The 14,520-nt window shown below is 44.8% G+C and overlaps 1 protein-coding gene across 7 annotated transcripts in view; it reads left to right on the top strand.

The window, feature by feature from the left end:
- The window catches only part of kcnn1a (potassium intermediate/small conductance calcium-activated channel, subfamily N, member 1a), a 67,051-nt gene that overhangs the window by 30,844 nt on the left and 21,687 nt on the right, over positions 1-14,520 (top strand). For 3 of the 7 annotated variants that reach the window (XM_084056377.1, XM_084056376.1, XM_084056378.1), the window contains exons 2-4: positions 3,600-4,085; positions 8,612-8,707; positions 9,936-10,354. In XM_084056377.1, coding sequence (XP_083912503.1) covers positions 3,678-4,085; positions 8,612-8,707; positions 9,936-10,354 — 923 coding nt within the window. In that variant the 5' untranslated portion in view covers positions 3,600-3,677. Of the gene's footprint in view, positions 1-3,599; positions 4,086-8,611; positions 8,708-9,935; positions 10,355-12,835; positions 14,148-14,520 lie in introns of those variants that run through there. The other 4 variants (XR_014600722.1, XM_084056380.1, XM_084056381.1 and 1 more) reach the window with 4 other exon arrangements.

Below are 14,520 nucleotides of genomic sequence, written 5' to 3'. Positions count from 1 at the left end.
ACACGATTTATGCCACCTACACAAACACTTTCCCTGATAGAGAATCGGTGAAACCCATAAGTCCCATTAAACGCAGTCGTGGTTTATTTCAAACTCGTTCTGGCTCACACAGTGACATTTAGCATGTTTTGGGGTCAGTTCTCAGGTGGTGGCCTGCAGAACGATGGCTAGAATTAGGCAAAGCCAAGAATGTAACGGCAGCCTTTCTCCTTCAGTCCCCGCCATCAATCCTGTTCATTATGTTATTGGAACAAGCTGTCATGGGCGTTCTCCATTTACCTCTCGGCTCCTATGTGGTCCCAGCGACAGTCACAACACGGCCATTTACTCTGATCGATCATCATGTAATTACTCACTGCACCGCAGAATAAGGACCAACGCTACAACGTCTCCCCGTCTCATTTTTCAGAGCTTCGTGTTCACAATGTATGGAAACGTCTGTGGATGCAGATTAAAGCTAAACGATGATAGATGGCTGTTGGCTTTTATAGAGCTGACTGTAATTTAAAAGTCCCTGCTCTAACATGATGAGGGGACAGAACCATGATGATTTGCCAAAGTATGCTTTGCCCGTGCCAGAAACTTCTCCCAGCTTATAAGTGGAGCATAATGATGCATGTTTTCATCCCTATACGGTTTGCATCAAGTAACACCGCAGGGGAGCATTAATTTCAATCTACAAACGGGCCGTTTCAGACAGATCAAAAAGGTTGTGTTGATAATTCTCATAAAGCACAGTTTTTTATTGGTTGGTTGTAGACTAACTAGTTTGGGGACTAGGGGGACTAGTTGGGCAGGCTGCCTTCTCCCCATTATTTAATGGGGAGAAACAGAACCATGGGTGCTATGACTATTTCAGAATGTTCTTCCTGTCATTCAAACCTACTGTCCTATAAAGTTTACTATACAGTCCTCAGAGTGGTAGTAAGGTCCTAATGGCGCTGATTATGAGTGTATTTAATACAGTAAAGGGGATTAGCATCATTCTGGACTGCACTAATCCTTAACCTTTGGTCCTGTTCTCATGGAAGCCATGCTACGCACAAGGCGATAGCGTCACAGGACCAGACTTAGTACATTTCCATTAGGGCTCATCCTGCTTTATTCCCACCAGCACATTTAAAGGCATTAGAGATGCTTTGTCAAGCCTAATAAAAAGAGCTAGCAGTGCTATCAAACACCCCCGCCTTGTTTCGGAAAAAGCACTGTTCCATGTGAAGTTTTCGCAGGCCATTATGATAATCTGCCTGTGGGTCTCAGTGGGGCAGGACAGACAGGCAGACAGATGCCTCAGGAGTGACTGTTCCACTGCTTTCAGAGGGATTGTGCATTCTCTTTCTGCATGAAGCCCAACACAAAACCCAACCAACCAATCACATCATCCAGTTAGCCATGGAACTTTGGTTTTTCAGTTTGTGGGGCTTTCTCTACTCTATTTTGCCCTTCCCTAATTATTTTAGGAATAACATTTGATGTAGTTATATCATTTGTTGGGTCACATTTTCCATCTCATTGTAACACAAATATGTTGAGTAGACAATTAAAGCTGTGTATAATAGAGAACGTTAAGGCTAGGGCAACAGAGTAGACAATAATTGAATTTGGTAACTTTTTTGAAAATAATAATGGAAATGAGATTAAAAAGTTCTCCATGACTGCTGAAAAAGCAGTTGTCCGGGTATGACGAATCATGCCATCACAAGGAAGTTACTAGTTGTACATACAGTATTGACTGTAGCTACCTGGTATAATATTGACCTATCCCTTGTACGAAATTAAATGTATATTGACGTAAATAAGTGTCCTTGTATTTATATAAGGAGCTTGGGTGAGTTTACTAGGATGGATATTCTTCCACTCCTGACATCACAAAAAAATATAATTTGACTGGATGATTTCTGAGTGTGGGGGCGGGGCAGATTTAGCTGTTCAAAAACTGATTTCCAAAATGTACATAACATATTTACTGTTTATGCGAATGCCAAATTATTAATTATTAATAACCGTTCATTACCTGTATGCAATTGTTTTAACTGACTGCTGTCATCATTGTCTTTTTTCGTTGTTCTTATTAATGTAATCTCGGCATCATTGTAAATGAGGGTCTCCTTCAATTGAGGGATATCTCAGAGAATTTTAAATGAAGGTTGAATGAATGAATGAATAACATACATATTATTTACATTTCCAGCATTTCAAATGATCTGTTGCCCTGCCTTGAACAACACTGCATGGTATGTTTTGTTCTGCCATCCAATTGACATACATTTATGTATATAGGTTTTAATTATGATACAGGATGGAGTCTTTAACAAATGGAGGAATAGTCCTTTTTCATTTTAAAAATAGACAAAAAACTATTCCATTTTGTCTCTCTAGCATGCTTGATTTAAGAAGTTCCACTTTGTCCTCTTCGCTCTACACCCCATTGCCCGTATCTGCAAGGAAGTGTGTTTCTCTGACAGGAAACAGGGTCACGCCGACCATGAATCATTCATATCTAAATTTGTGCAGTGCAAAGATTCAATTTTCGGCACTCTCGTATGTCTGCTATTAGTTATATGGTTTTATTTATACATAGACCCATTTATTATTGATATGTTTTGGCCAGTTCAATCTCGATGGCACCCACTTTGAGATAAGATAATATGCACGCAATGTACTAGCTACAATACACAAGGAATACGAGGAGAGATTTTAGTTTTTTTATTTAAACTATTGCTTCTGTTGTGCTTTTCATCACCCCCATTTTGAGGGCCATCGTGGACATGTACTGTATAATAAAGCAAACAATGAACAAAACGCCAAGCTCTCAGAGGGTGTCCATGTAAAGAAAAGTGTACCTCAACCCTTTTAAACCAGGGCTGTAGAACAAGTTATAAGGACATGATGAAATTATGTAATTGTTGATGTTAGTTGTTGATTTATCAATCAACATTTTCTCCAATGTGCCTACATTCGCTGTTTGCCCTAAAATATCTGTAAATTCTGTAAATTCCTGGCACCACTTTGTTCCACCTACATTACATTGTCAAGTTCACAACGCGGCGCGCTGCATCGCGTTGTGAACTTGTCGATCGGCTCTTTTCAGCGAAAGCTTTCCCCACAATACCAGAAAACAGAAAAGACGCCCTAACCCAAGAGCCCTGAGGGTCTCCGGTTAGCCATATGGGGTTTAAGTGGTTAAGTTGTTAATGGGATTGTTCACCCCCAAAATGACCTTTTTTCTATCGATTAGTCACCGCATGGAGACTTGAATTCATCGATGTTTTTTGTTTTTGTCGCATTTCTATGCCAATAATTTGATGACCGGCAGCGGTTCCGGTAGGAGACACAAAGAGTCTCCTTTGTGTCTCCTACTGGATCCGCTGCCTACCGGTACGCTGATCATCAAATTATTCACTTAAGAATGCAACAAAAACTGAAAAATACCCATGAATTCAAGTCTCCATGGGGTGACTAATCGATAGGAAAAAAAATATTTATTTTGGGTGAACTTGCCCTTTAAAGTCTTTAGAAAAATCACTCTTTCTCATAAATGTCTCTTTCCGTGCCGTGGTCCTAAAATCTTCGTTTCCTCTTTTTTTCTAACCATCCAGGCCAACACTGAGGAGAGGAAGCTGAGCCATGCTGGATCCAGCCTCTACGAGAGCAGCGGGCGACTCCCTCAGATAGCCATGAACACCTGCAAGTACAATGGTGGCGTGGTGAGACCTCTAGTGGGCAGCCTGGCGTCCTCGTCGCGCCGCAACATCGCAGAGCTTGACTCGGAGACGCAGCCGCTGCAGACGCTGCACAGCTCTGGCCTGGAGGTGGTGGTGTCCAAGGGCAACGGCGGCGGCGGCGAGGACCCGAGCAAAGCGTCCAACGAGAGCCTGGTCCGGGAGGGCAGCGGGGGCAGCGGGGGCGGCGGGGGCGGCGGAGCACCAGGGAAGAAGAACAAGGACATCGGCTACAAGCTCGGCCACCGGCGGGCGCTGTTCGAGAAGCGCAAGAGGCTGAGCGACTACGCACTCATCTTCGGGATGTTCGGGATCGTCGTCATGGTGACGGAGACGGAACTGTCATGGGGGGTTTATACAAAGGTGGGTTGAGGTCTCTCTCTCGGAGCAGTGGTTCTCAAACCTTTTCACGTCAAGGAACCCCCAAATTGGTATTTGGCCGCAGGGACCCCATCTGAAAATGTTTTGTGCCAGGGACCCTCAGAAGAGAGGAAATCATTCAAATTTCTTTTTTCCAAAATAGCAGATGTAGGACCGTGTATATCTGCTATTTTTGAATAGCCAACATGTAAATGGATGAAGTGTTTAAAATGATTGCGATGCTGTATTAACACATTTTTGCTGGGGAGCCGCCTGGAGGTCCCCGGACCCCACTTTGAGAACCACTGTCTCAGAGGAGGCGAGCATGAGTGTGTGTGTGTGTGTGTGTGTGTGTGTGTGTGTGTGTGTGTGTGTGTGTGTGTGTGTGTGTGTGTGTGTGTGTGTGTGTGTGTGTGTGTGTGTGTGTGTGCGTGTGTGTGCGTGCGTGTGTGTGTGTGTGCGTGTATCGTTATTGCTGGTGCTGATGTAGGAAATTCTTTATGATTTCACAAGATTTGATCAGGATGAATTGTCTTCTGCTTTCTGAATAACCTTTAAAAGGGAAAATCACGATCCCACTGCACAGTGGACTGTTATACAATGTTCTGTTTTGTAACAACTCCACTGTTAGCCTGCAGGCATTGTGAAAAGAGAGTCGTTCTGGTATATTCAAATACCATGCTTTCTCATGATGAGCCTAAGGTTGGCGTATGACCAAAGGGTTGGTTCTATGTCAGACCCTTTGAAGCCAACAGCTAAAAGCACCAGCAAGAGAGAGAGAGAGATGGTAAGATGGAGACATGGGGAAAAAACAGGAATAACAGGATTAAAATATGGAGGAAAGAATGTCAGATGCTTCAAGCTTTCCTGAGAGAACAATATTACATGGTAAGTGAGCAGCGGGGACCGCCGGAGAGCCTGGATCTCAGCGGTGTGGTTTAGTTTTCAGCGACACGGAGACCCATGTCTCCGCTCCTTGACCTGTCATTGTGCCCCCTCCCCTTGTGTCAGCCAATCAATTCCATTGGGTCAGGGTATTTTGAGGAGAACATCATTCACAGGCTGTCAACGCAGTCAGAGCAGGTTCTGCCCTACTGTTTACTAAGCTATTTACCCAAGAGCTGACATTGCAGTACACAGCGGTTAGCCGTTACAATATGTAATAGGTCAAAACGGGGGTTTTAAAGTGGCTGAATTACTCTTACCCCCTCCTGTGGGAAGGCAGAATCTCATCTACAGTCTGCATATAAGAATGAAGCCCTACTAAGGGCTTTCAGCTATGGTTACTTTTTCAAGGTTTTGCTCTGTAACATACTGTATTTGTTTTGGAATATATTTTGGATTGTCCAAAGATGTGTATGAAGGGCTTAGTTAATTGGTGAGTTTAATGATTGATTGATTGATTGATTGATTGATGATTGATTGAATACTTTATCAACAGTTTGCAAAAAGTACAGAGGTACAGTTACACAATAATGCTAAAAGGATAACACAAAAATCCCTTTGGGCTGGTTTCCATTGTGGTCCTAAAGTACACATGATTTATAGGATTGTAAAGGATTTTAGGACATTAAATAGGTTTTGTCCATGAGGAGCTGTTAACAAGGCAGAGTGAGTCCATGCATCAAACTAACCCCTGCCGAAATAGAAATGACCTCCCATCCACAAGTGGCTCAACACTCTCACATAAAGACAGCTGCTGGGCAACGGCAACAGTCTGTTTTCAATCTCGCATGTGAGGAATCTCGCACGTCACATGGCGCTCTAGATGCGCCTGCCACACAGCTACGTTCTCTGAGCGCTGAAGGCGGGAGACACGTTAAGAGTGTGCATGCGCTGGGACTGGAAAATCCTTGAACCCCTGGCAGGTGGATTAATTGGTTTACTCAATGTTATTTCACCGGGGACTTCTCAAACCAATCTCAGACATTAGAGTGTCTTGAGAGGTTTCTGCAGACCTGAGGGGCAAGGCAATCTAGTTGATTGCTAAAAATACATTGGTTAATTTGGACTATCTCTTTTACATTGTCTGTCTGTCTGTCTGTCTGTCTGTCTGTCTGTCTGTCGGTCGGTCTCTTTGACGCTGGTCAGCAGAGCGACTACGTCTGCAGTCCCCTTTCTCACCTACTGGACATCCAGTGGATAAAGTATAGTTGTCAGCTCTTACTGCCATCACAGCGACGATTATGAGAGATGATTCCTCTCGCTTGTTTTTGTCGTTTGTCGTCGGGTGTCACGATTATAATAGCAGCCCTTCCTGTCGTTAGCCTACCATAGAGCTGTGTTTTTACTCCGCAGCCGTTAAATTGATTTATCAAATGGCATTTTACCAACAGAGGGGGTGGCAGTGGGGGGTGACTCAAGTAGTACAGGTCCTCATTCCCAAGATCTATGGCCCCAATATATACACACACATACGCAAAACGCAAGTGCGCACTCACATACACACACACACACACACACACACACACACACACACACACACACACACACACACACACACACACACACACACACACACACACACACACACACACACACACACACACACACACACACACACACATACACACACAACAGTGCATCCGCTTGCATCCGGGGGGGCTATTCATCACAGGCACGGCACACTGTAGTCACCTCCTGCTAATGCTAGTCTTGGCTTTTTCTGTGCCTACCATTAAATGGAAATCCCCCCTCTTAGTGGTAGGGTTGATTAATTGGTAGTTTAGATGGTTTGGAACAGAGCACATAGATAATCTCCAGCTGCACCTCCAACCCCGGACCTGCAGCTGTATTGTTAAGCAACAACAGCATTCTCTTCTCATTGCTGTTGTTTGTGTGTAAAACCCCATTATCTGCTCTTAGAGGCTTGAAGATAATAATACGTGGCGTAATAGTGTGTGTGTGTGTGTGTGTGTGTGTGTGTGTGTGTGTGTGTGTGTGTGTGTGTGTGTGTGTGTGTGTGTGTGTGTGTGTGTGTGTGTGTGTGTGTGTGTGTGTGTGCAATCGCCACATGCATTGGTTGTATGCCAGGGGTTCTCGATGTAGGGTCCAGGGGTCATTGAGAGGGGTCCCAGGGGGTTGATTATTAATCCTCACCATCCACCAATCTTCACCATTATTACATGTACAAGTAAATACAACTAGAGAACATACTGCACAAGAATGGCTGTTTCAATGAGAGTTTCAATGTGATCTCTATCTATAGTAGACAGTAAAGGAATTCTGGACTAAATGACAGACCATATCATAGCAAGTCATATCAAACAATAAACATATTCTTAGATCCCAGAGATAGACATCTTGGGGGTCTGTGGCCTAATTCATATCAAATTGGTTGTCCTTGAAATTAAAAAGGTTGAGAATGTAAGCCCACGTTACAAAACTCATGCTATTGTAGTAATTTCAAAGGGGAATTTGTCAATGCGAGCAGCAAGTATTAGCTGACTCTGTTGTTGGTCGGCATTATCCACCCAGAAATACATTCTTGTCAAAACCACATCTCTGTGTCCTGACTGGCTGAGAGAAGGCATATGCAACACGTAACATTTTAACATTTAACCACTTAAACCCCATATAGTTAAGCGGAGTCCCTCAGGGCTCTATACCTGTTATACGATCAAGTATCGCTTTAATTTACGAAAAAAATACAAAAAGTAAAAATTTGGAGATACGAGGTTTCTGCCCGACAGAAAAAAATAATAATTTGAGGTTAAATGCGAAGACTAGGGAAGGGTAGCAATTGCCATCCCCCCGGGACCCCAAACCATGGCCCTGCAACGCGTCACAGCACGACGCTGTCGTAGTGAGCTTGTGGATTTCCTTGTGCGAGACACCGGCACACAACCAAGTATATATCAGGCGTACCGCTTTGCTCTCGCCTAAATCCTTTTTTCCCTTTTTTCCTCCCCCCGGCTACCTCATATCACCTGGTTGCTTAGCTGCAGACTACAATGGAGGAATCAGTGAATAGTGGTGATGGGATGTGTCTGCTCTGCATTGCTGCATTCTGAGGTCGGAAACGACTCATCACTGTGATGTAGACTCAATTGATCATACTGTATAATACGGTGGTTCTCAAAGTGGGGTCTGGCGTCCATGGAACCCCCCCCCCCCAGGGGTCCTTGAAGGGGTTTCAGGCGGTCCCCAGCAAAATGAGCAAAATCTGTTTAACAACTTTGACCCTATATACATTGGCTATTTGAAAATAGCTGATCTACAAGTTCACTTGAACATTTTTTTTTTAACACAAATCTTGTATGGGGGTCCCTGGCACAAAATATTTTCGGATGGGGGTCTGCGGCCAAGTACATATTACTTTGGGGGTCCTTGACATGAAAAAGTTAGACAACCACTAGTATATTGTGTCTATAAAGCTTTACATTTTTTGTCACATATTTTCTTTTAAATATACATTTTCCTATCTACATGTACTGTAAGTAGGTGTTTTATTGGACTTTGATGTGCTGTTGAACATTTCAGTTTGACTGTATTTTAAACTGTTCTTCTTTGTCTTTCTCTCAACATAGGAATCTTCGTACTCATTTGCACTGAAATGCCTTATCAGCCTTTCCACTGTTATATTGCTTGGTCTTATAATAATGTACCATGCCCGGGAAATCCAGGTGAGTCTGTTGCCGGGAAAATACACTCACTCACTCACACACACGCATGCTCACACATGCACACATTCACAAGCATGCTCGATTGCTCACGCACGCACGCACACGCACACGCACGCACACGCACGCACACACACACACACACACACACACACACACACACACACACATACACACACACACACACACGCGCGCGCGCGCATGCGTACACGCACACACACACAGTTTCACTATGCTGTCCTCTGCTGTGGCCAGCATAGGTGATACTAATGATGACATTGTGATTTGGTGGAATAGGATAGGGCCACAGAATAGCATGCAGTGTAACCGAGTTTGATTGCCATCTAATTAGATGATGCCCTTTATCAACACGTTTGCAGTGGTGGTGGAAAGTAACAAAGTACATTTACTCAAATAGTGTTCTTACAAGTACAATTTTGAGGTCGTTTTACTTTGCTTGAGTATTTCCATGTTTCAATACTTTATACTTCTACTCCACTACATCTCAGAGGCAAATATTGTACAGTCTGAAAATTAACTAATAATTAAAATGTATCATTTGTCAGAGACAAGGTCTAACTAGTTTAACTACGATGGTAATCACTTTGTATTGCATACATCCCTAAAACTATGTTAGACCTGCACAGTAAAATATACACTCAGGATTTTACTGTATACATATACAGTATTATACTTGTATATATTACATACAAATAAAGTATAGTATAGGCTATATAATGCTAGCCTGGGACCAGACGAATCTGCGAGTGCAAAAAAAAATTGCACTCTGCGATTTGGGTCTGGCACCGCTCCATAGAGAATCCATTTCCTGTTCCAGAAGACGTGGGGCACCAATCAGGGCCCAGTATTCGAATATGGGCGACTGTAATTGGTAGTTGGTTGTAGGTCTAACCAATTGCGTCGAGGGACATTGTTTTGATCCCGCCCCTTGGGAAACAAAACGTCCTCATGGAAGCACCAGACTCATATCCACGCAGTGATATAGTCTAGCTACGCCAGGCTAATATAATGTATGTTAAGTTTTAAATGATTCTAAGAACCAGGAACCATTGTTAACCCTGTAAACCTGAACAGGTTAACCAATTGATTTGGAACATCCACATGTCAGAACAATGACTAAACTTGTGACCCCCCCCCCCCCCCACACACACACACACACACACACACACACACACACACCCCACCGTGCCACGGCCTTTGTCCTTCCCAGCTATTCATGGTGGACAACGGAGCAGATGACTGGAGGATAGCCATGACATATGAGCGTATCTTCTTCATCGTGCTGGAGCTGCTGGTGTGCGCCATCCATCCCATCCCGGGCCAGTACGTGTTCACCTGGACGGCGCGGCTGGCCTTCACCTACACGCCGTCGGTGGCCGACGCCGACGTGGACATAATCCTCTCCATCCCCATGTTCCTGCGGCTCTACCTGATCGGCCGGGTGATGCTGCTCCACAGCAAGCTGTTCACGGACGCCTCGTCGCGCAGCATCGGAGCCCTCAACAAGATCAACTTCAACACGCGCTTCGTCATGAAGACCCTCATGACCATCTGTCCGGGGACCGTCCTGCTCGTGTTCAGTATATCCTCCTGGATCATCGCAGCGTGGACCGTCCGCGTTTGTGAGAGGTAAATGCTACGGGGCCGGGGGGGCGGGGGGTGTAGATGAAGAAAAGAATAGATGTTGGTGGACTTGAATTGAGAGAGAAAAGAAAGAGGAGATGAATTGAAAGAAAGTGGCATGCTGTGCAGTTCTTTTTTTATTTCTTCTCCTCTCTCTCTTTGTCTCTGTCCCACGCTTTGTCCTTCATGATGCTCCCTTGTGTTCCCGTCGTTCATCCCTGTTTTCCACTAATGTGGGAAGTTGAAAGCCTGAGACACATGCAAAGATACGGGACAGTATAGTTTACACTTGCACGCACGCACACACACACACACGCACACAAATAAACGCACACTTTAGCATGATACATGCACAGATACAGGCTCCCTCACGCACGCACGCACGCATGCCGCCTGTACACTTACACTCCACTACCTGAGTGGTCATATTCTTTTATAAAAATGAAAAAATAGCCTTCCGTTTCGTTACCTCAGCAATCACTCCAGACTTCTCATTTCTATGCTAGCAGTCTGGTCCATTATTCATGAGTGTCTAATTGTTTGTTTGCTGAATGGTTTGTTTTGGTAATGCAGAGCAGCCCCAAGGATCCCCTAACCCGTTTTCTACCCCAAAACCGTGCATCAGGCTTCATCTCGAGGGGGCAGCGGAAATTCTCGTGGAAAATGAAGGGAGGCAGGGAGAGAAAAAAATAGAAAGAAACGAATAGTACACTTTTTTCACGCTCGTTTTGCATTTACATAGGGTAATGAGACATTAATGCCAGCTTTGATGTTTTAAAGTCGTTTTCTTTACTCAAAGTGGAAGGGGGAACAAGAGTGGGGCTGTGGGTGGAGTGTGGAAGGAACTCACTGAGATATATGCTGCGCTGTATAATTTACATATCAATTCACAGGGGGCTTTGCAGTCAGTCTGATAGAAATCACAAAGCCTTAATAACAGAAATAGTCTATGTAAGTTTAATTAATTGCAAAACATGACACCCCTTATTCAAAACATATGGCGAATGCATTCTTCTCTTTATAGGGCCTACACAGGTAATACCACAAACTACCTGTGAGACCTTTATGAATTGAACCTCACAGTCAGCAGTCAGTCAGTCAGTCAATCCTTTGCTTTGACAAGTTTACCTGTTCCCCCTACATGTCCTTTTGCCTGCTCTTACTAGGTTCCTCCCCCTCCTGCTCCTCCTTACAACCTCCCTCCCTTACACCTTCACTAACCACCTCTCGCACGCCAAGCCCTGGATCCTCCTGCCCCCCTCCCCCTCCCCTCCCACAAACTCTCTAGGCTGTTGGGTCTGAACCACACCCTGCAGCAGTGATAAACTGCAGCTGACCTGTGACATCAACTCCACTCGCACAGCAGCAGCAGGACACTGAAGTGTGACCAGTGTCCGGTGTCACCAAATGCTGCTGGCACATGTTCAACACTGCACTCTGTGCTGGGACGGGATAAGAATCAATCATTAAGTTGTGTCTGTCTCGTTGAGGACACCTGTGTCTGATCCTGCTGACAGAGCTCTCTTGTGTTTCAGATTAGGACTGAAAATCTCTCTCTTCCTCTGTCTCTCTCTCTCTCTCTCTCTCTCTCTCTCTCTCTCTCTCTCTCTCTGCCTCTCTCTCTCTCTCTCTCTCTCTCTCTCCCTCTCTCTATCTCTCTCTGTCTCAGATAGATATCTTAGATATGCAGTAAAATCCTCAGTGTTAATTTATCCATTTGTAACTCCGGTTCCATTTGTATACTCTCAGTGAGGATTCTACTGTGTATAAACATCATCACAGTATTCTGCTAAAAATTACATATAGAATGCTTCTAGAATGTGTGATGGCCTATTTATCCGGTGTGTTGATAAAAGCCTGAGGGAGCTCAGATCATTCTAGAGTCATGGAAGTGCATTCACACAGTCCTTCCGACAGGTAGTCTATTTATGGAGAGACGACTGGAGTAGATGATGACATGACAAACCCAGACTCTCTAATGGGGTCAAGATAGATCGATTTGTGGTTTGCTCACGACACAAAACACACATGCACATACACTCTGTGCCAAACACTGCTAATTGACTATATTCGAATGACAGCCATTTTGGATGGGGTTTCCAACCCCCCTTGAGAGCAAAATGGCCACTGGGAGAATATAGTGAAGTTGCAGTGCATGTTGTTAGCCAGACTTTTGGTTTTCAGTTCCAAAATAAAATGTATGTACTATGTGTGTTTGGGTGAGTGTTTATGTGTGTCCCATGTGTCTATGTGTACGCATGCATGAACATGAGGGTGTGTGTGTGTGTGTGTGTGTGCGTGAGTGTGTGCGTGAGTGTGTGCGTGTGTGTATAATGTTTTGTTGTACTTTCTATTTCCCCACTATGCTGCTCCATAGGGATACCATGTGAGTCCTCGTTCGCTAGCCGTGGAAAAACCAACCTATCATTCTGCAACGAGCTGGCGCCACTGCTGCCCTAAGTGGGTTTGGGGTGAGGGAGGGGTGGGTGCTAGAGGGAGAACGGGGCAGTCACCCTTAAACAAAAAACAATTAATGAAACACTACGCTCCTTTCCAAACTCAGTCTGCCAAAGGAGGACTAGGTACATTCCCCTTTAGCGAAACCCAAACCATGAGAGGTCGTCACCACGATCAATCCAAGCGTTAGGTGCGGGAGGTGAAGCAGCACTTTGAAGCAAGCGTCTCTTTCTTAACTGTTTTGTGGCACGTGGTTGAGGGGTGGAGAAGGAGGAGGAGGAGGAGGCAGAGGAGGGAGGAGAGGCGAGAAGGAGCAGGCAGCCTGTGCTAAAATGGAGCAGCTCCTTCAAGTCACCTTCACGACTGTGCCAGAGGGCAATTTCTCTTTCCTTTTTTTTTCTTTCTTTTTTCTCCTTTGTCCCGTTTCCTCATGCAATTATTATAGATCCATGGCACGCTGAGTCTCCTTAGCGTCCATACTGGAAAAGATTTGTCAAGGAGTGAAAGCTTCTCTGTTCTCTGTGTTCACACACATTACCATCCCATTATGTGTCTCCCCTTCACAGAATTGATTGAACAACGTCAGAATGGTTTCCAACAGACTTTTGTTGTTTCTAGTTGATTCATTTTGCTCCACAAGTGAGGACGGCATTTCTTCTGTGATTCATATTCATACCAACACCAACTGTCACTGAGTATGTGAGTAAGGGAGAAATGTCAAGTCATTCCTACCCGCACAAAATTGCCAGCATACTGTAATTATAATGTGTCATATTTGCTGTTGACTCGGGTGTGTTTATTTTTTTTACTATCCAGCACTGCGTGATTTGTATTGCAAAGTACATGTGATGAGTAAGCATTCCACATTGCTACGCTAGCAGGGTGAACAAGTGAGTAAAGGTGTTGCTTTCCATTCTAGCACAGTTTCCAAAATTGAATGAACTCTCAGGGGCAGAGAAAGCGTTTTGAGTTTTGAGCAGAACGCAGCGCATCCAGCTTTAGTTTTCATCCATGAACTGAATGTTGTCACCCCGCTTGTAAACATTGAAACAGCATGGGAGTTTTCATGTTTACTTCGTGGTCTCATTGCTCCAAAAGAAGAAGTCAGGGGAAAAAAGAGGCGCTTGTATCCCAAAGTGCTGTGCGTGAGTTCTGTTAAGTGTATCCTGCGTTGATTATGTGCTCTTCCGCCCTGACACTGACCACGCAAGCCAATCAAAGGGCAGTACAGTGAGATTGGACAAGCATGGAGTCTTGTCTGGAAAGCGCCTAGATGGGGGGAATGAAAGACACACACAACCTGGGCGGACAGGGAGGGATGGAGAGAAGGTGGAGTTGGCAGGTATGTTGATGGTTACAGTAGATGGATTCAACACTGGCCAGTGGTCTCCTTCCCCTCTCATTTCCCTCAGATACATCCCAATCTGCAGAGCCAACTGAGTGAACCTCAACTGAGCTCCCTAACTAAGCTCCCTCCCTCCCCTTCCTTCTTACTCCTGACTGATCCTCTGCAGATCGTCTACTACTGTACCCATCTAACATGGCATGCTTTGCAGTTCCTCCTCATGTCCCCCCACTTCTTAAACCCTCCCCTTCCTTGCCTTCCCATGAGGAGCAGGCCTAATCCAGCCGGAGCTCAGTTACACCTTGCCATGCATGCCTTGCCTGCCTCCCTGGTCCTCAACCCTTCCTCTCTCTCTCTCTCTCTCTCTCTC

Source organism: Gymnoscopelus microlampas, assembly GCF_963454915.1.
Source record: "Gymnoscopelus microlampas genome assembly, chromosome: 5".
In the NCBI taxonomy this organism is placed as follows: Eukaryota; Metazoa; Chordata; class Actinopteri; order Myctophiformes; family Myctophidae; genus Gymnoscopelus; species Gymnoscopelus microlampas.
This window is presented reverse-complemented; position numbering and strand designations above follow the sequence as displayed.